The following is a 21704-nucleotide window of genomic DNA, read 5'->3' on the forward strand; positions in this document are numbered from 1 at the left end:
CAAATCACAAGCATTTCATACATTAAAGAGAACCGTGAGGAAACGCTGCATTCGTGTTTCTCCGATTTATTCGACCATCATGCGGATTGTTGATGAGAGGAATGCAATTACTTTTTTAAGTGAGCAATGACAAGGAAAACCCTTTTAAAAAAGATTATTAGGAATGAAATCATCTTGGTAACATTTCCAAGAAAAGCCAATTCAAAATGTGGTGTGATCATAATTTGTCTAGAATCCATGCGAGTGTCTGCATTTTAATCTTTATTTTTCAAAAAGTTTTTAAATATATATTATATTAAACAAAACGTTTTTTTGCTTCACCAAATGACATTTTACATCCCGAACTAACCATGCATTGTGATAAAACGTTAATTATTTATATTTATTTATATATTTTATTTATATTTATTGACCCTGAGACGCGTGTTCATGAGGGTCTGCGGGGTCCTCTCTATGATATCATTTCCTGTTTTAGGTTTTTTCTGCATACCTCTGTTGGTTGGACCACGTGACTTTGATTTGCCGTTTTTTTTTTTTTTTTTTTTTATATTGAGGCAGTTTTCTTAAAATAATTTAAGAAATAAAACATTATTTATTTTCTATATTGTTTTTTCTTATACATTATGCTTTACTACTTATAAAGTTATGACTTTTTGCTTCATTATGACTGAGTTTATGCCGCAAAAAATCGTATTAATACAGAAATTAAATAGCATTTTTGAAAGTATTTTTGATTAAATTCATAGATATGACAAAAACTAAGCGTCATGTCAATATCAGTTTCCAGCCAAAGTTGCGAATTTAACGCAAAATATTGCATAAAACATTTGTGAATAAAGCAGCGTTTCCATCTCACGTGTTCAAGAGAACAAAATCGTCACTTCCTGGGAAATTTGTAATAATAAAAATGGAAGTTGCTGCAATCTGGGAAACCACTGTGGCTTTTTTCCCTCCATCATAAATGACTTAACGCAATAAACGCTGTCAGGTTCTCTTGCGTTTGTTTGCCTAGTGTTTGGGAACGCAGTCGTGTGAGACGCTTCTGGGAATTAAACCACATCACTCGTATGACAGACTTTGGCTCAGGCGTTTCAGAATCATCCAGCCAACATTTGAGAGGCTGTGCGATGATACTGATCCACTGGTTATCTAATCACATCCACTGTTGAGGCAAAGTCACAGGATCTTTTTGTTACGCATCCAGGGATTTATTTCTTTAAATGTGTTTTCATCATAGTTTATGCGCATGTCTTATTATCGAATAAAATAATACTTCTTTTTTTTGTTCATCTAGTTTTTTTTAAATGCGATATCCCAAAATAAACATGAAAATAGGTGGATGGAAACAGAGATATATGCACATATGATTTTCACCAAACAGCCTCCACACCCAAGCAACCATCTAAAACTGGGCTAGCAACCACAGACGGCTATACTTGCCGATAGGTGTATTTTAACACAATTTTGTGTGTATGTGTATGTTCAAGCGCAAGGAGACGCGAAAAAGGAATCAATTCGGTGTTAGCCCGCTATCTGAAACCTGCCTCTGTGTGTGTGTGCGCTTCAGGTGTGTGTGCACAGATAAACAACGCTCAATCAACTTCTCTTTAGCCTCTTCTTGCGCTTGAATGGTTTAAAATCGCTTAAATGTGTAAACTGTGTAAACATAACCTAAAATGACAAATGGGACACCCTCCGGTCTTGTGGAGTTAACAGGCACGCACATGTGGTGGCCATAGTAAGTCCACAAGACCGTAAGTGCACATGAAGTGTGACATTTGGGACAGGGCCTAAGCTGTGTATCATAAACCTATCAATAACTATGAGGGCTCCTACACATGATATGAAGCGGAGTGATTTACCGTGTTGCCTGTGCCTGCTTTCCAGTGGTATCCAAACACTAACTCCAGATTTACAGTCTTGCTCCACTCCTCGTCTTCTTCTTCAGTGGCCAAACCATCCTAAGAGCGCACACAAGGAACATTTAAATGAGTGCTGTCAAATGTTTTTATTTACATAATATGTGTGTATGTGTATATATATTACATATATATATATATATATATATATATATGTCTTTGTGTGTGTGTGTGTGTGTATATATATACAGGCATGAGCACACACATACAGAGTGACAAATATATATAATATATAAATATAATATTATATATACACACACATATACGTAAACAAAAACGTTTATGTTAGATGCGATTAATCATGATTAATCAATTTGACAGCACTAATATAAATACATTAGCTGTGTACTGTATAAAAAATCTCAAGTCATTATATATAAATATATATATACAGTATATATATATATATATATATATATATATATATTTTTTTTTTTTTCACTGGCTTTTTTGAGTTTTACCTACTTCCAAAAGCTGAGATAGCTTGTCAAGTCAAATCAATTGGATAAACCCAGTAAATTAAGTTTAGTTTACTAAAAGCAAAAAAGATTTGGTAACACTTTATTTTAAGGTGACGTAGTTATAGTAATAACAGTAAATTATGCATAATTACAAGTAACTAACCCTAAACTAAACCCTGACCCTAATTGTAACTCTATAGTAAGTACATGTACTTAATTAATATTACTCAGTACTTATTTGAGCAAGTACAATGTAACTACGTCAGCCTAACAGAAAGTGTAACCTTTTTAAAGTGTGGTGGATAAGGATGAATTCAGCCAAAACAGTGTGGCGATTGCTCAAAACATGTCAGCTCTATGTAAACGATGATCTAGAAAGTGAACACATGCCTTGATCAACGGAGGAAAGTGGAACAGACTCAGGTAGTCGTGGGTGAGTTTCTCAATTTCGGTCTGAAAAAGAAAAGATTTGACACAATGTTTAAAACATTACGAGATGGATTTATGCAGTTATGCAGCGCATTGACAATCAGCCAATGACCAGCTGTGTGTAAATGTTACATAATTATTACCTGTTAATGGACTTTCAGCAGCAAAACAACAATTAATACCATTGTGTATCACTTATGAACATATAATTCGTGCTCTGGCATATGTCATATACATCTAGAGTAATTAATTCAACAAATCACGCTCTCTATGGAGCGAACATACTAACGCTTTACAGGATCAGACGTGTGATGTCAGTTAGCAGCGTTTCCCAGAGGAGGAAAAATTATTTCTCAGAGGTCGCTCTTTCAAAGCTTAGCAATATGACAGAATGGAGTTTTCAATTAAACATCAACGCCGTCACGGATATTTCTAAAAAAATTCATTGGGGGGAATAAAATTAATTCCAAGGGACAAATAAATCAATTGTCGAGACATGAATGAATGTGGCATTGCTCAGATCATCTGGTCTTCATTTTGTTCATTCGCCTTCATATTGAGATCTTCACATATTGAAATCTGTGTGAGATTTCTTGCTCGGTTTCTTTAGGCCGATTCACACTGCATCGACAGACGAGGAACTAAAGCCGACAGTCGCCAGATTACGGCACGTGACTTCTCAGAAATGGCGTTTACGTATGGGAGAGTATGGCAGTATTCAGACAAAACAGGGGAAATAAACATAAATGATAAACATGATGCTGCTCGTTACATCTGTTAAATCAGAAATTGCAGCTTTGAAAAGCAAATTTAAACAGTCCTAACCAGACGTGATGTGATTTATCTGTTCAAACTGCGACAAAATCAATCAAAGATCCCAGCCAATCAGAAGAGCGTGTGGGCGGAGTCTCTCTGCAAGCGCACTGCATTCGCAATGAAATGGATAAGTACATAATCAAATTCATAAATCTTACACCATTTTAACCTGATTAAAAATGCATTCTGAGTGACTGAATCAATCTTTATTTATCATGGAATACACTTGTTTGTTCACTTTGAGTTGAAGATGTTCTTTCCTTTCATTTATTATAGATCCGAGGTGAATTAGCCTATCAGTTGTTGCTTTCAGTCTGTTTATAAAAATTATATTCAAACTCGCATTAAATTCTTTTTACATTAAAGGCACACTATGTAATTTTTTGCCACTAGAGGGCGTTTACTCAAAACAAAGGCGTAGCTTGATGTCGTGTAATGTTCTCTTCACCAGTGTCCACTCGAACAATGTTATATATTTGGTTGATTTGTGAACTTTCTTTATCCCAAATGTTTCTAAGAATGTTTAAATCCAGAGAAGTAAGCAGTTTTAACTAGGACACGGACAAATAATGTATATATATTTCTAACATAGATATGAGCTGTAATCGTGGAGGACGTAGCGTGGCACCTTCAGATGTATGATGTGTCCTTTGGACGTCACACCCAGATCCCTCATGTCACTCTCAGACAGCAGCAGGAGTCTCTGTCCTGTGATGTGATTCTGCATGAAGACCTCAGCGTACTGCTGCAGCTCTCCATCACCTGCAGCACACACACACACACACACACGGTCATCTTTCTATAGCAGGGACTCTGCATCAAATTCTATTGTTTTTATACTTTTATACTGATCTAAGGATATTAAACCTACCGTTCAAAAGTTTAGGGTCAGTTAGATTTGTTTAAAGCTAAAATATGTAACTTTTTTCGCCGCTAGGGGTCACTAACCTCTTACAATAACAAAGTCGTAGGTTGATGACGCAAAGCATTAAGCGGAATTATGGATCTTGTCGTCAAGCCGATGGATCTAATAATGTTTATGAATTAGTGAAAACATTTATGTTTTTAACATGACTGTGGTATGAAGCAGGGCGCGATTGCTAATAAGAGACAGATACCAGTGCCACACGCGAGTCCCGCGGATATAAAGGAATAAGGACAACTAATTCTACCGAACTACCCGCAAGTGCTTTATTACTACTCACACAGGTCAGTTTATTAGACGAATTAAACTTGAGGTAACGCAGCGCTGTTTCACTTGCTCTAACAGTTACACTATCACACTAAACGGCATTTGAGTGTGTTGAATGTTGTTAGTTAGGTTGTTTGTTGGCTGTATGAGACTAAGCTAGATCAACATTAGAATAACATACAGATCATATTCTAACATGTCATCATGTTGAGGTATATAACATTGATTAGTTTTATGTACATTTGCTCACCTGTCTAATAAAGTACATGCAAGAGCTCTGTCAAGTCGAAGTTAGTCGCGGACGTGGAGCTCTCGGCATCTCGAAAATGATATTGATCTTCGTTTTAGTCCTCTTTTTGTCTTACTTGCCATGTTCCAAAATGTTTGAACAAAACAACAACAGCGTGAGCGTACCGCTAGGCGTAACCCAGTTGTCCACGTCTGTCGCCATGGTTACTATGGCAGTACGAGCGGAAACCGAGGGTAACGCGGATATGACTCCTCACCCCTGCTCCCACGCCCCGTTTCCTCGGTTAAAATAGCAATTTTCTCACGATTTACAAATTTGGGATATTGTAAGTAATCAACTAAACAAAATATATAACACATATTTTACTGCAAAATTCTTACATAGTGCACCTTTAATGTTTTTTAAAGAAATATCTTATCCTCAGAGAGGCTGCATTTATTTAAAACAGTAATATTCTGAAATATAATTTCAATTTAAAATAGTTGTTGTAAAAAAAAAAAAAATTATTCCTGTGATCAAAGCTGAATTTTCAGCATCATTACTCCAGTCTTCAGTCTGACATGATCCTTCTAATGTGATGATTCGATGCTCAAGAAACATTTATGATTATTATCAATGTTGAAAACAGGTTTCAGTTTTTCTTTGATGAAAAGAAAGCTTTAAATGAACAGTTAATCAACATCAGAGGTGAAGAAGAATCTCACCTTCAAAGATCTGCTCCATCCAGAAATGCTATAAAGACAAAAGATGTTAAAAAAAGAACAAAAATCTGAAATCATCTCGATTGAAAAAACACCCACCACATGTTCTTCTGTCCAGGAGTGGATCGCCAGGTTTGGAAGAAGCTGTCAGAGACGGACAGAAGAACACAAGCACTCGTCATCATACAGTCATCAAGTTCACTTATCAAATGACATATATATAGTGTTCTTATAACGTGAAGTATAGATATTAACAACAAGAACGACTGAATACGCTCACTCCATTGAGCAATGTTTGACCAATGACGCTCACTTTTAATGCAAATAAGAGAGTCATTCATTGATATCCCTCATTTACAAGTGTAGAAATAATTTAAAAATGAGGCAAATTCTTACATAGAATTAATTGACATGTTATATCTAGAATATCTACATTTATTTGTGTGTGTGTGTTTGTTTCTTGGTGTTTTTGACATCTCATTTTTGGATGCTTTTATGACATTTTAACTTTATTCTGTATCTCAGTTTTGTTTTTGAATTGGCAGCTTATTAACAGGATGTGAAGTTGTGTTCCAGGTTATGTGTTAAGATCAAATCTTCCCCTCTAAAGTAATGAAATATTCCATAAACTTTCATATTTTCCTCAACCTTCAGGGAGATTAATCATGTTCCATCTGATGGACAGATTGATTGACAGGCAACATATCTCAGGCAAGATTAATCATTGTCACAGAACGTTTTTTTTTTAGTAAATCAATTTTTAGACATCAGTACAGAGATATCACAGTCTCACTTACATAATTGTTAAAAGAGAAATGTCTCAGACACACTATCAAAGATAAAATATAAAGACACCTTGAAGAAAGATTGAGGGGAATAATATTAATATTTTTAAAATCATCAAAACTAATGCTCGTGATGTTTTTACAATTTTACCTAAACAAATGACCCAAGCAAATGTTTTATCAAATATCAAAAACATTTTTCCTTTGGATTAGTGATGTCGATATAACAAATGTAATCCCAGAATGCACTGCGACGAGCTCAGTGAAAAAAAGAAAAAGAAAAAAAAAGGCGGACGAGACGACTGAAATGTTGATTATAAATACATTTGGAAAAGAACCAATAGAAACAGTTCGGTGTAATCACGTATAATGCTATTTATAGTTTTTCAAATCAGCAAATTTCTTATAAACGAGCACAAATTCAGTCCGAATAAACGAATATACGAACCGTTACGAATTATTATTTAGATGAGTCTGGTTTAGCTTTCCTTCACCGTCATTCTCTAAGTACATCTATAATTTCATTAATATTATATTACAGTTACATTATATATTATATATAAGTACAGTTTTTTTTAAATATAGCCTCCTATAAAAGTCTTTAACTGAATTAATATCAGTGGTATATCTAGTGAACAGCACTGTCATTTCTTTTTCTTTTCTTTTCTTTTTTACAGCTTTTCAGGTTTCCTAGGAAAGTGTGAATAGAAGAACAGAGGAACAGATCCTCGACTGTAACGCATTTCATTTCTGCTGGAAGAAATATTGAAATACTCTTTCTTGCTCATGTTTTTCAATCTCTCTCTCTCTCTCTCCTTCTTGACGGTGTGCGAGTTCCTCACAGTCTTCACACTGCTCAAATTGGCCAATCTTAATGTCAGTGAAATGTCAGTTGTTCGTAAGTGCGCGCTGTCCTCGCCACGCTGACACGCTGTTCTCTCTCGCTCTCCTCAGCATGTGGCTATACATCCACTTCATTTGCCATAAATAACATCCATAAGGACCCGGTGGGCGTCAGGCGGCCTCACCTAATACAGCCGTTACAGGGAATCAGAGAAAGTGACTGCTCTAACCTCCACGACACACGACTTATTACACTTAAAACTCTTCTTACAAAGACAGGAGATTTTCTCCAGCAAATAAACACTGTTCCTGATGGGGGGAAAAAAGATTCAGAAGCACATACACACTGGAACTAAATGTGTGCAGTTTCCTTCACAAGCTATTCCTCATCTGAGAAAACTTGAAACGTCTGGATTGAGTTGTGTAGACAAAAATAAACCGTGCCCTTCTTTACATAAACTAAACTGTTCTTTTATATGATTGAATTGAATGGATATTGAAGGAAAGACAGTGAGCAAGTGTCCAGCATATACGGTTTAAAGTGCCCCTATTATGCTTTTTTCGGATATTACCTCGGCTTTCACGCAGTGGCTGTGTGAGAATGTAGAAGCTCTGCAAAGTTTCAAAGATCAAAGTGCTTGAGAAATGGATTTAACAAAGAGAGAATCGATTCTGAACTGCCTGAGACGAGTCGTCAGTGATTCCAGTCTCACTTCTTAGACGAAACCTAATTTGCCGAACGCCAGTCTCTGGTCTTCATTGGCTGCCTGTGAACAACGTCTACAAGACCCTCATACACTGTAGCTTCAGACCGGAAGAGTTTGATTCGTTTAGAGCTGCAAATCCACTTTGATGAACTTCCAGAAGAACGAGACTCGATTCTGCAGGATTTGATTCGGTAAAACCGACGCCATCGTTACTGTTCGTATCACTGTGTATCAAGTGCTGAGGAAGAGCTGACACTCAGATATGGTTATGGGTGTTTCGTTTCTGACACACTACTGTTAATTTCATTAATGAAATCTATGACAAAAAATGTTCGTTGGCGACCTTTTTTCCCATGACTAAGACGAGACGATGACGAGACGACACTAACGATAACTTTGACTTTATCATTGACGAAAAAAGACTAAAATGTAGTTAAAAATAATAACTTGACCAAGATCACTCTTTGCTTTTGTCGAATAAAAGAGGAGACAAAACATCGCAGATTGTTTCTATCGAGCCGCTACGAGCTTTCATGCGTACGGTTGCCAGAGTTCAAGAATTAAATCCCCCAATCAGTGCTTTTCTGTTAAAAGAACACGCTTTCTACTTTTACTGCAATCTGGCAACCGTGTGCACACACTCTCTCTACACAGCGAAAAACAGCGTGGATGATCTGAAAACACAGACAAATGTGTAAGCTGCAGTTTAGAGTAGTGATGGGGACGAGACCGCCTATGCCGAGTCCGAGTCGAGACCGAGTCTTTGAGGAAGCAAGTCCGAGTCGAGATTTTGTCTCCTTGTCACCTTTTTTTCCATGACTAATACGAGACGATGACGAGACGACACCAACGATAACTGTGACTTTATCAACATGCAACATCTTTGACGAAAAAAGACTAAAATGTAGTTAAAAAATAATAACTTGACCAAGATCACTCTTTGTTTTTGTCGAATAAAAGAGGAGACAAAACATCGCAGACTGTTTCTATCAAGCCGCTACGAGCTTTCATGCATACGGTTGCCAGAGTTCAAGAATTAAATCCCCCAACCAGTGTTTTTCTGTTAAAAGAACACGCTTTCTACTTTTACTGCAATCTGGCAACCGTGTGCACACGCTCTCTCTACACTGCGAAAAACAGCGTGGATGATCTGAAAACACAGACAAATGTGTAAGCTGCAGTTTAGAGATCTCCATTTGAGATATTCTACTTAAGTGAAAGTGTTAATCAGTCAGTTTGACCTTCAATGCGACTAAATCTGCGATCAAACCTTCTCAGTGACGAACTGTAATAAATCCAAACATGGATCTCTCGACTATTTGAGATTGTGGTTGCTGAATAAATGCACTTCTGTGAGACAATACAAAGTCATTTTGATGGTGTTTAAATAGAAACACATTTACTAGGATTAGGAATTTTCATTTTTGAGAGAAGTTTCTGGTTTTATCCTCAGGCCTATGTGATAAATAGCCTATAATAAATGAGGAAACTAGATCTCTACTCCTCAGCATAATAATCTAACTCTATTTTTGTTTTACTGCCTGTTTTTTTGTATTGTTTTACTGTCTTTATTTGACTTTCCTTAACTCTGTTCAGCACTTTGGATAGCCTTCTACATTTAAATGTGCTATATAAATGTAGATGTAGTTTGCCAAATAATTTTGTCACATAGATACCCTAACCAAGTTCATTGTTTTGTTATTCCCTTATATTTATAATATTTCAACAAATTAAAAATATTTTCCTCATATTTTGATGGTTTAATCGAATTTGTAGGGTCATAAATAACAAACATCCCCTCTAAACATCACTTTTGGCCACTACTGTACTGTGAATTCTTCTTTTTATGGTCTACTAAAGAAACAAACGACCTGGAAAAACATGCGAGTAAACGATGACAGAAACGGTTTTTGAGTTAACAGTTGCTTTACGAGAGAGAGAGAGAGAGAGAGAGAGAGAGAGAGAGAGAGAGAGAGAGAGAGAGAGAAAGAGAGAGAGATAGAGAGAGAGAGAGAGAGAGAGAGAGAGAGAGAGAGAGAGAGAGAGAGAGAGAGAGAGAGAGAGAGAGACACTCACCGGTGTGTTAGACTGCTCGATGAGTTTTCTCTCCCACATCTTTAACCGTCTCTCTCTTTCTTTCAGCTCTTGTTCTTTGCTGCTCAGATCTCTCTCCAACCGCTTCAGACGTTCCAGAGTCGCCTCGATCTCACACCTGCTCACACCACACACATCATATTCATCAACATAATATCCCTGTTCATAAACATAGCAATATTCATCAACAAGTGATTAGGTTACATACATTAATATTTTACTGCATAATGTGTCATACATTGATGTACTAATATAAAAATATTTATGGAGATGTACATAATTATATTAGTTTAAAAAAAGTAATATATTTTTTGAAAATGTAAATATTACACACTGCTTTCAAATTAGTTTTTTTTTCTTCAATTTATACCCACAGGATTGCATTGTCAATTTAACAACATAATTTTTAATTTCACTGGACTTTGGGGCTAGAACAAGAGAGAGAGAAAAAACATTGTTAAAATATTTGTTAGAAGACGAAATATATTCATTTTAACACTAACAGAAATATTAGTGTTTGAACATTTTAATATTACGTATTGCTTTCAATTCTGACAAATCCTATACCCACATTCACACTTTTGGAGTACAGTGGAAATAATGGACTAAAAAAAACACTTGTTTGTCCAAAGATTTAAAATAAATGGAAAATATATATATATATATATATATATATATATATATTTGTTTTCAGTTTTCAACTGTATACCCACAGCCACACTTTTGGATTACATAGACAATTTATGTTTTGAAGACAAAATGTGGCGTTTGTTGTTTTTCACTGATTTTACAGGTTTGGCCACAGTATGCAAAGAAACGTGTGTAAGAATAATGGCTGAATGTTGTCTTTATTCCCTAGACCGGATAAATGCCACTAAACATAAGACATTTTTTAAGCTGGCAACATTAGTGCAGAATCATCAAATGGTGTATATAAGTACAGTCAAGCCTGAGTCACTGTACATTTGTAACACCTGATTTACCCAGCAGAGGGAGCAACACATTCTCTTCAGACAACAGTTGTTTATAAAGGGACAGGAGCTGGAACGGGTGTCCTCAAACACCTCCCAGGAGGCCCGTCCCGTCGAGCCCCACCCCTGACGCCCTGCTTGCTCAACTTCAACACACTTCCCGTGTGACTGATTTCCCTGTCTGTCTCTTTTATTACAAATGCTACTGGAATTTCACAATTATATGTGAAATAAAACTTCCCTTTTTTGACACGTCACATTTCTTTTCTTCATTCGATGTTTCCCTGTTTAGCTGTAGGGAGGGACAGGAATCTCCTGTCCCTGTATCCTGGCCCAGTTCCAGATCGTCTTAATATAGCATCAAACACCCAGGACTTTCTAGACCACCAGGACACAATGGTCTGGTTTCACAGACAGGGTTTAGATTAGGCCAGGATTAGACCTTAGTTCAATTAGGATATTTAAGTAGCTTTTATAAACATGCCGTAGAAAAAAAATACATTACTGGTGTCCTTTGAAGTGCTTCAAACGGCTCTGCACGATCTTAGCTGAGGAATAGTGTTATATCTAGCGAAACGAGCGTTCATTTAAAAAAAAAAAAAAAAAAAAAATGTATATACATTTTAACCACTATTGTTGTTCTTGTGCTGGTCTGCGACGCGCCAGGCATTACGTAATCACGCTGGAAAGGTCACGCTGGACGTAGGCGGAAGTACCGCCCCATTGTTTACAAGCGTGGAGCGTTACAATTTTATTGTATGTTGAATGACATATTTATGTCTTTGTGTCAGTTTATTGTTTAAAATGGTCCTTTCATTTGCGTATCCTGGATGTTTAAAACAATGGGGCGGTACTTACGCCTACGTCCAGCGTGACCTTTCCAACGTGATTACGTAATGCCTGGCGCGTCGTCCTTTAACCCTTGTCTGTGAAACCGGGGGAATGTGTGTGAAGGGACACACATAGTAGTTTATAAAATAAAGAAAAATATTACATTTAAAGCACCACTTTGATTACTTAAAAATTCAAAGTTTTCAATGTTGTTTACATGTCTGTGTGGTGTTTTTAATATGCTTTAAGACAAACCATGTGTAAGTTCATAAGTCGACAGCATTGCTGAGTATTTTCTCCTTAAAACTGCAGTGAACCAAAGACAGCCTCAAAAACACGGTTTGAAATCGCTGGTGTTTCTGACGTCCAATCAGATCAACATGTGATCGTCAACCAGTGGATCTCTGAGCTGAGTGAGTGAGTGGAGGCGGGTCTCATTTGCATATTCATAGAACCGCGTATACTAAATGAGGCAAGAGAGTTACATTCAAACTATTTTAAGGCATGAAGATTTTTTTTTCAAAGATTGAGTCATTTTGGTTATCAACGATGAGTTTGAAGGGATAAAATGATTGACTACAAAACTTTATAGCATTTAAACTGCAGTTTTTAAACCAAAATGGGTTGTGTTTTTTATAGTGTGTGGTAAATAGGATCTAGTGTATAGACAGGTAAATGATATATGTGATATGTGCGCAGTGTGTAATCATTAGTGTGTTAGTGTACCTCCACTCTGCTTTATTCTGCAGGAACGTGTTGCACTCATCCGGTAACTGACTGTCGTTCCACATGGACTCCAGCTTGGAAAGGATGTGTTTGAACAGCGGCCTGTCCTACAACACAATCACAACATCCGCATTTAAAATTCAGATCTGATCAATAAACAACACTACCCCAATATCTCACAAGCACTCCCTAGTGAAAAAGACTTTAGCTTAACTTTAAAAAGAGCACCTAATATGGAAATAATATACTTGTGTGCACTGCATGTAATGTTTTCGGACACTTAATTGAAAGTCACTTGTAATTAAATTTATATTAAAAGCAACTTGAAGAGTTTTTTTGGCCCGCTTAAGTACATTTTTATGTGTAATTTCATAGGTACTCCTATTGTCTTTGATATATGGTTAAAGTGTAGAGTTGAATGCATGACAAGCATTTATGGTCAAATAAAATATAATTTAATGCCATTTCTATATTGAAGCTTGTACGCCGTGTACTTAAATATATTTGTAATTACACATTTGTAATGATGAAGTTGCAATTTATTACTTTTAAATTATCTTTAAATGTAATACTGAATAACACACTACAGATACAATTATAATGAAGTCCTTTACATGTGTTTTAGTATGTTAGTCAACACATCAAAATAAGTGCACTTATTTAAAATATGACAAAAGATTGTTAAAACAATGATTTTGTACTTTAAAGTGAAACTTTTAATTTGACTATTACAAAGTGAATTTATAAACGTACTTAAGTGTGTTAAGAAACAGGCATGAAAATGTCTAACTTTTTATTTAATTAATATATTATCTGCAAGTACCGTTTCTTAAAAAAATGACTTTTAAGATTTTGAAGTACACTACAAGTGCACATTCAATACAATTAAGTGTACTTCTTTTTCACAAGTACTTGAAAGGTTGAAACGGTTCATAAAAGCAGCAGGCTGTGTGTCACATTAACAGCTTTTTCAGTTAAACGTTTGCAAGTTGTCATCAGTTTAATGCACGGTAGAAACGTCCATATGATACTTATCAGAGTTGCAACAACTGTGTGTTGCTCAAATTGCAATCTGTGTGTTTTTCAGTGTTATGATACTGTTTTCTGGCACGCCCGTGCTCTGTGAGTGACAGGCGGACGTCAGCGCCAGCCAACATGAGTTTATGAAGCTCACTTAAATGAGTGTGAGCGTTCAGAGGAGATGTGCGATCTGAGAGAGTGAAACTGAGAGGGGAAAACACAAGCCCTGACATGAGGCAGATCAAATGAACTTTGATTGGATGAATTAAAAATGTCAGGATAAGAGACAGTCGTATATTAATAAAGACAGCGGTTATTAATATCCTAACCAAACAGCATGTCTTATCTATTATTCATGCATTAATGCATTGCACTTTAACGTGGAGCAAATACCAATCTACTTAAGCACTGCATAATTACTGTATTAGTAGTATAATGCAACATATTGCGAATGCTCTCCAATGTGTGTCATTATCAAGGTTTACTGTATGATTGCTATGCAGTGTCAAAACCATAACAATTTATACTGTATTTGCTAAATAAGATCTCACAGGATAATCACACTGTAAAAGTTGATCCACCTGTCTCAAGCCGTTCCAAACCTGTATGACTGGGTTTGGTTTAGTCTGTGGTCACGATCTACTATGTGACCTAATTTACATTTCGAGGTAAACATGCATGGATTTTAGTTTTTTTTTACTTACTTTTGGTTCCGTCACCCAGCAGCTTCTCATCAGACAGGCGAAACTGGCTGGGCAGCAACTGGGAATCGTCAACCTCTGCACAACACACACGACACAAGTCAAAACCTGCTGAACACAGCTCATCAGTGACACAGCCAATCAGAGTCTCCCGTCACCTCGTTCTTCTCCACCACCAGCCAGGCCACCTGCAGACCCTCCAGACCTTTGAAGGGAATTTCACGCGTCAACATCTCCCACAGGACCTGAAAGAAACCTGCTTATAATTCACAGCTATCAGAAAAAGATGCCAACACAACCAGCGAATCCACCAACTGATTACAAAACTGATACAGCCAAATTGATTAGTTTTAAATACATTTTATATAATATTTTGGTTAAATATTGATTTAATATTAATACAAATATTTATTTTCCCACAGATCATTTTCAAAAATACATTGAGAGTCTTTGTCAATACAAGATCTGACCGAAAACTGATGCACCTCTTGATGGAAATAACATCACAACATTTATTTCCATCACGATTTTGAGATAACAACCAGCTGGATGTACATTATCCCTTACATATAACCCCGATTGTGTTTGGCTGAAAGAAGAAAGTAATATACACCTAGAATGGCTTGAGAGCGAGTAAATTATGGGATTATTTCCATTTTTGGGTGAAATAACTCTTTAGGGTCTGGACTCAGAGGTGCCGATTCATGTGTGAAAATGATTCTTCATCCTGGAATATGTTCATGATGTTCTTCCTACATGGTTGTTTAAGAAGTGAAAAGCTACACACTCCATCAATTAGGGCTAGAAGAACTGTTGCAAAACATGCAACATATTAATCACTGCAATAATGATCCAATCATAGACTCTTAAGCATTTGCCTATATGTGTATGTTCTGAGTTTGGTGAATATATCTCGTTACAGAAATTTTAGTAAAAAAGACTCCGCACACTTCAAACATTTTGGCTTCCCTTTACAACCGTGAATTGATATTTCAACTTTTTTTTGATAATTATGGATATATCAGACTCCAGAGAGTATGTCTGCACTGGTTTGGTTCCGATTGGACGAAAAACCTAGGACTAGTTTGCAAAAATATACAGGTCCTTCTCAAAAAATTGGCATATTGTGATAAAGTTCATTATTTTCCATAATGTAATGATAAAAATTAAACTTTCATATATTTTAGATTCATTGCACACCAACTGAAATATTTCAGGTCTTTTATTGTTTTAATACTGATGATTTTGGCATACAGCTCATGAAAACCCCAAATTCCTCAAAAGTCTAAAAAAAATTAGCATATTTCATCCGACCAATAAAAGAAGTGTTTTTAATACAAAAAGAAAAGTCAACCTTCAAATAATTATGTTCAGTTATGCACTCAATAGTCAATACTTGGTCGGGAATCCTTTTGCAGAAATGACTGCTTCAATGCGGCGTGGCATGGAGGCAATCAGCCTGTGGCACTGCTGAGGTGTTATGGAGGCCCAGGATGCTTCGATAGCGGCCTTAAGCTCATCCAGAGTGTTGGGTCTTGCGTCTCTCAACTTTCTCTTCACAATATCCCACAGATTCTCTATGGGGTTCAGGTCAGGAGAGCTGGCAGGCCAATTGAGCACAGTAATACCATGGTCAGTAAACCATTTACCAGTGGTTTTGGCAGTGTGAGCAGGTGCCAGGTCGTGCTGAAAAAAGAAATCTTTATCTCCATAAAGCTTTTCAGCAGATGGAAGCATGAAGTGCTCCAAAATCTCCTGATAGCTAGCTGCATTGACCCTGCCCTTGATAAAACACAGTGCACCAACACCAGCAGCTGACATGGCACCCCAGACCATCACTGACTGTGGGTACTTGACACTGGACTTAAGGCATTTTGGCATTTCCTTCTCCCCAGTCTTCCTCCAGACTCTGGCACCTTGATTTTCGAATGACATGCAAAACTGAGAAACAGTCCAGAGCTGCTTCTCTGTAGCCCAGATCAGGCGCTTCTGCCGCTGTTTCTGGTTCAAAAGTGGCTTGACCTGGGGAATGCGGCACCTGTAGCCCATTTCCTCCACACCCCTGTGCACGGTGGCTCTGGATGTTTCTACTCCAGACTCAGTCCACTGCTTCCGCAGGTCCCCCAAGGTCTGGAATCGGTCCTTCTCCACAATCTTCCTCAGGGTCCGGTCACCTCTTCTCGTTGTGCAGCGTTTTTTGCCACACTTTTTCCTTCCCACAGACTTCCCACTGAGGTGCCTTGATACAGCACTCTGGGAACAGCCTATTTGTTCAGAAATTTCTTTCTGTCTTACCCTCTTGCTTGAGGGTGTCAATGATGGCCTTCTGGACAGCAGTCAGGTCGGCAGTCTTACCCATGATTGCGGTTTTGAGTAATGAAACAGGCTGGGAGTTTTTAAAAGCCACAGGAATCTTTTGCAAGTGTTTAGAGTTAATTAGTTGATTCAGATGATTAGGTTAATAGCTCGTTTAGAGACCCTTTTCATGATATGCTAATTTTTTGAGACAGGAATTTTGGGTTTTCATGAGCTGTATGCCAAAATCACCAGTATTAAAACAATAAAAGACCTGAAATATTTCAGTTGGTGTGCAATGAATCTAAAATATATGAAAGTTTAATTTTTATCATTACATTATGGAAAACAATGAACTTTATCACAATATGCAAATTTTTTGAGAAGGACCTGTATATATTTTGTCCGTCTTGGTGTAAGGCACTTGAGTCTACGACAGACGGTCTAGGGGTTATGAGCGGTTTCATATATTTGATCGCAGTAGCGCCCCCTATTGGCCGATTAGGGTGATTTGGTGTCAATATTTCCCCAAATTGAGATCTACCATCTTGCCAAGTTTCAAGTCTCTAGGCCTTACGGTTTGGTCTGCACAATCAGTTTTACAGCAGAATAATAATAATAGTGAATGGCACAGCCTTTTCACTTTTTTCAGTGCAAGTCGCTAGAGGCACACCAGCGCTGACGTTCAGACACTCACCACTCCGTAAGAGTAAGTGTCACAGGTCTCAGACACAGGGAAGCTCTGGATGACTTCAGGGGCCATCCAGGGAAATGTGCCCACCAGAGACATGTGGGTGGTGTGAGAGTGAAACTTAGACGCCCCAAAATCACAGATCTGAGGAAACGGAGAGTTCAGATAATAAAAATAAAGTTAATCAGCAGACTTTTTCATGCAGAACTATAGAGAACTTGATTCTGTTTGTATGAATAGACAGTCATCATGTACCTTGGGAACTGAATCTGCTGTCAACACAACTGAAAAGAAACACAAGGTCTTCAGATCATAGAGACAGACAGTATTCAAGCACTCCTGAACTCAAATAAATATTTATACAGCCTTTATTTCACAAAGTTACAAACCATTTCGGGACTTGAGGTCTCTGTGAATGACAGTAAACGGGGCCTCAGCGTGCAGATAGTGTATGCCTACGAGAGAAAACACAACATACAAGCAAACCAATTGTGAAAGACTAGAATTTGATTTTGTTATTAGTGAATAGGGGCTTTCGCACAAGAGGAACCTTTTCATAGTTCCTAGAACTAATGGTGGAAGTACCCGCTTTGTGCAGTGTTTGCACCACAGGAACTGGGAACGATTTTAGTTCTAGGAACTTCAGATTTCCTACTGGCGGAGCGAATGCAACCAGGAAAATGGCCCTATGGAAACATTTAGTTCTCGGGGAACCACACTGGTGGCTAGTTCCTATAACTAAGTTCCTATAACTACCCGGTGCGAAAGGGGCTATTATTATACTGAAGGTCCTTGAAGAAGTATATGAGTCAAAATAACAACATCTGTTGCTTCTCCCAATTCTCTGTGTGTATAAACAAACAGGAAATGTGTTTACAGTACTGCGATTATAATTGAGGCCTAGAGGGGTTCATCGCAGAAATCTGAAGCTTATAATGTTGTTAAAGTGCTCACACTCCAGTCAAAAGTTTGGAGTTATTAGGTTTTTTAAAGCTTTTGAATGAAGTCTTTTCTGCTCACCAAAGCTGTATCAAAAATACGGTAAAAACGTAATATTTATTACAATTTTAAAGAAATGTTTTCTGTTGTAATATAGTTAAAAATGTCATTTATTCTCTTGATGGTAAAGCTGAATTCCCAGCATCATTTCTCCAGTCTTCAGTGTCACAGCCAATTCAGCTTTGCATCAAATTACAGGATTAAATTAGTTAGGCAGGAATACATAAATTTTTTTTATATATATTAATTCACATAGAAAACAGTTATTTTAAATTGTAATTATGTTTCACATTTTTACTGTTTGCTTCTGTATTTTTGATCAAATAAATGCAATATTGGAAAGCATAAGAGACTATGATCTTGCAATGTATGATGTAATGTGTTCATATGACGTAACGTAATGGTGCGACAAAAGCCTCTGCAGAACCAAATCAATGCAAACTTCTACATCATCACGTCTTTGGCCCCGCCCACTGCCACGAATGAGTGTAGAGAGATACATTATCAATGGACTAGAAATAACATTACTTTTCCAAAGGATCCTGATTCTGGGAAAGTTATTTATTTTCAACTATCTTAATGTCTCAGGAGAGCATTATTTGTTTGTTCTGTACATTTCACCGTTGATTCTTTGGTCAATCAGTCGCATTTCGGCGCAGGCTTTGCAAACAGACTTTTATTGTAAGATATGGACCTGTCAGTAATGCCACAACATTTAAGTAACCATGTAAGTTATAATGCCTGATCTGCAATAAGTGATTTCTGATATGATTTATGTACAGTCAGCTGTTATTTGTCTCAAAATTGTTTACTGCTGTTTATGCATCTGTTAATCAGCCGAACAATCAACTTCACATTGTTTCTTTTAGTAGCATGAAAATAATCTGTTATTTCAATTGTAATTTAATGATATACAGAAATCGATCAAAGACCCCTCCCTTTATAATCGCTGAAGCTGTCGATCACTGTTTATCAGTGACTGAGGCCCAGTTTACAGCTGGTATGAAGATGTGTTTTGGTCGATCGGATCACAAGTGGACGACCCTAAATACAGGAGAAAACGGGTCTAAAACGTTTGAGCTTGTCCACTTTCAACCACTTCCAGAGGTAGTCAAAAACAAATTCGACCGGATTGCTTTCGTAGTGTAAACACTCATGTGATCGAATGTGTTCAAACGGCCACAAAAGACCGTCTACTCTCCGTCTACTGACCTAATGATGAACTAATGAGTGACATAATGAGAAGAGCTCTACCCAGACGGGGTTTAAACTTTGTCGGTGGGAGACCCAAGTTTTGGCTTGAAGATGAAAAACATACCAAACACTCACCATTCCTGATTTCTAACACACACTCTCAGCGTTCGGCTGGTCTTGAGCAGAAATGAAAGCTGCTGCTCCCCCTATGCTTTTCCGTCGTCTTCGGTCGCGTTCTTATGTTAATTGCACGAGTCTTTTTTGTCGATTAGATGGAAAGATCTGAAAAAGCCCATACATTTACCCGCCCACAGACCCTCCCCTTGAAGAAATCAGGACAGAAGTGGTTGAAAGTGGACAAAAGAGACGGATTAAAACACCAGGTGTGAACGGGAATGTGTCTCTCGTCTACTTGTGATCCAATTGACCAAAACGCATCTTAATACCAGGTGTAAACAGGGCCTAAGTTCTTGGGGGATGAGGGATGCTGGGAAGTGTAGTGCGGTAGAGGTGTCAGAGCTGGTGTGGTGACTGGATATGTGACAGTATCTCCCCCTCCCGGAAGGTGCGACCTCGTGCCGTAGATGGACGAAACTGCTGAGGGAGGGGGGTTCAGGAAGAGGATGAGGGGCAGGTGAAGGGTTGGAAGGAGTGGCGAAGGGCTGGAGAAGGCAGGCGTAATACAAGGAGTCTAAGAGGGCGGGCAGGCTAACGAGCCTGGAGGCTAACGAGGACGTGGTTAGGAGGGACCAGAGGCCTCCAGGACGGTGCCTTCCGTTCGGGCGGGCAGGGCGGAGTCTGCAGTTTGGGTGGCAAGGGCGGATCAGCCATTGTGGCCTTTCCATTAGACTCAGGTTTGACCACTCTGGCCAGGGACCCATAGCCCCCACCCCACCCAAACCCCCAAATATCTATGGGCTTGCACTCAGGCCCAGGAACATATACAGGCTCAGGAACAGATTCAGGGACAGGTCTAGGAACAGAAACAGTTATTTGAGCAGGAACAGGTCGAGGAACAGGAACAGTTCTTTGAGCAGGAACAGGTCGAGGAACAGGAACAGTTCTTTGAGCAGAAACAGGTCAAGGAACAGAACAGGAACAGGTTCTGATGTGGCAGCGACCATCCTGGTTTGAGGGCTCAGGTGGCGGCCATATTTGCAGAGGGGCCAGACAGTGAGGCGGTGGCCATCTTTGGCAAGGGCTCAGGATGCGTGACGTGAACAGTCTCTGTGCTTTCTCTCATGAGAACGGGCTCAGGCATGGCAGTGACCTCGACGGGACGAGACTCTGGAAGGGCGGTGACCTCGACGGGACGAGACTCTGGAAGGGCGATGACCTCGACGAGACGAGACTCTGGAAGGGCGGTGACCTCGACAGGACGAGACTCTGGAAGGGCGATGACCTCGACGAGACGAGACTCTGGAAGGGCGGTGACCTCGACGAGACGAGACTCTGGAAGTGCGATGACCTCGACAGGACGAGACTCTGGAAGGGCGATGACCTCGACAGGACGAGACTCTGGAAGGGCGGTGACCTCGACAGGACGAGACTCTGGAAGGGCGATGACCTCGACGAGACGAGACTCTGGAAGGGCGGTGACCTCGACAGGACGAGACTCTGGAAGGGCGATGACCTCGACGAGACGAGACTCTGGAAGGGCGGTGACCTCGACAGGACGAGACTCTGGAAGGGCGATGACCTCGACGAGACGAGACTCTGGAAGGGCGGTGACCTCGACGAGACGAGACTCTGGAAGTGCGATGACCTCGACAGGACGAGACTCTGGAAGTGCGATGACCTCGACAGGTGGAGAACCCTGGAAGGGCGGTGACCTCGACAGGACGAGACTCTGGAAGGGCGATGACCTCGACGAGACGAGACTTTGGAAGGGCGGTGACCTCAACAGGACGAGACTCTGGAAGGGCGATGACCTCGACGAGACGAGACTCTGGAAGGGCGGTGACCTCGACGAGACGAGACTCTGGAAGGGCGATGACCTCGACGGGACGAGACTCTGGAAGGGCGATGACCTCGACTGGACGAGACTCTGGAAGGGCGATGACCTCGATGAGACGAGAC

At 38.9% G+C, this 21704-nt stretch overlaps 1 protein-coding gene across 5 annotated transcripts in view; it reads right to left on the reverse strand.

The window, feature by feature from the left end:
• map3k20a (mitogen-activated protein kinase kinase kinase 20a) overlaps window positions 1-21704 on the reverse strand; it is a 55866-nt gene that overhangs the window by 16225 nt on the left and 17937 nt on the right. For all 5 annotated transcript variants that reach the window (XM_056243485.1, XM_056243486.1, XM_056243487.1 and 2 more), the window contains 12 exons: window positions 17822-17887; window positions 17688-17716; window positions 17439-17576; window positions 14605-14691; window positions 14450-14524; window positions 12726-12832; window positions 10180-10315; window positions 5868-5912; window positions 5772-5799; window positions 4254-4387; window positions 2771-2833; window positions 1863-1961 (listed from right to left, as the gene is read on the reverse strand). In XM_056243485.1, the coding sequence (XP_056099460.1) occupies window positions 1863-1961; window positions 2771-2833; window positions 4254-4387; window positions 5772-5799; window positions 5868-5912; window positions 10180-10315; window positions 12726-12832; window positions 14450-14524; window positions 14605-14691; window positions 17439-17576; window positions 17688-17716; window positions 17822-17887 (1007 nt within the window). The remainder of the gene's footprint in view (window positions 1-1862; window positions 1962-2770; window positions 2834-4253; window positions 4388-5771; window positions 5800-5867; window positions 5913-10179; window positions 10316-12725; window positions 12833-14449; window positions 14525-14604; window positions 14692-17438; window positions 17577-17687; window positions 17717-17821; window positions 17888-21704) is intronic.

This window comes from Rhinichthys klamathensis, unplaced genomic scaffold (assembly GCF_029890125.1).
Source record: "Rhinichthys klamathensis goyatoka isolate OS25496 unplaced genomic scaffold, OSU_Roscu_1.1 h1tg000800l_1, whole genome shotgun sequence".
NCBI classification, from domain to species: Eukaryota; Metazoa; Chordata; class Actinopteri; order Cypriniformes; family Leuciscidae; genus Rhinichthys; species Rhinichthys klamathensis.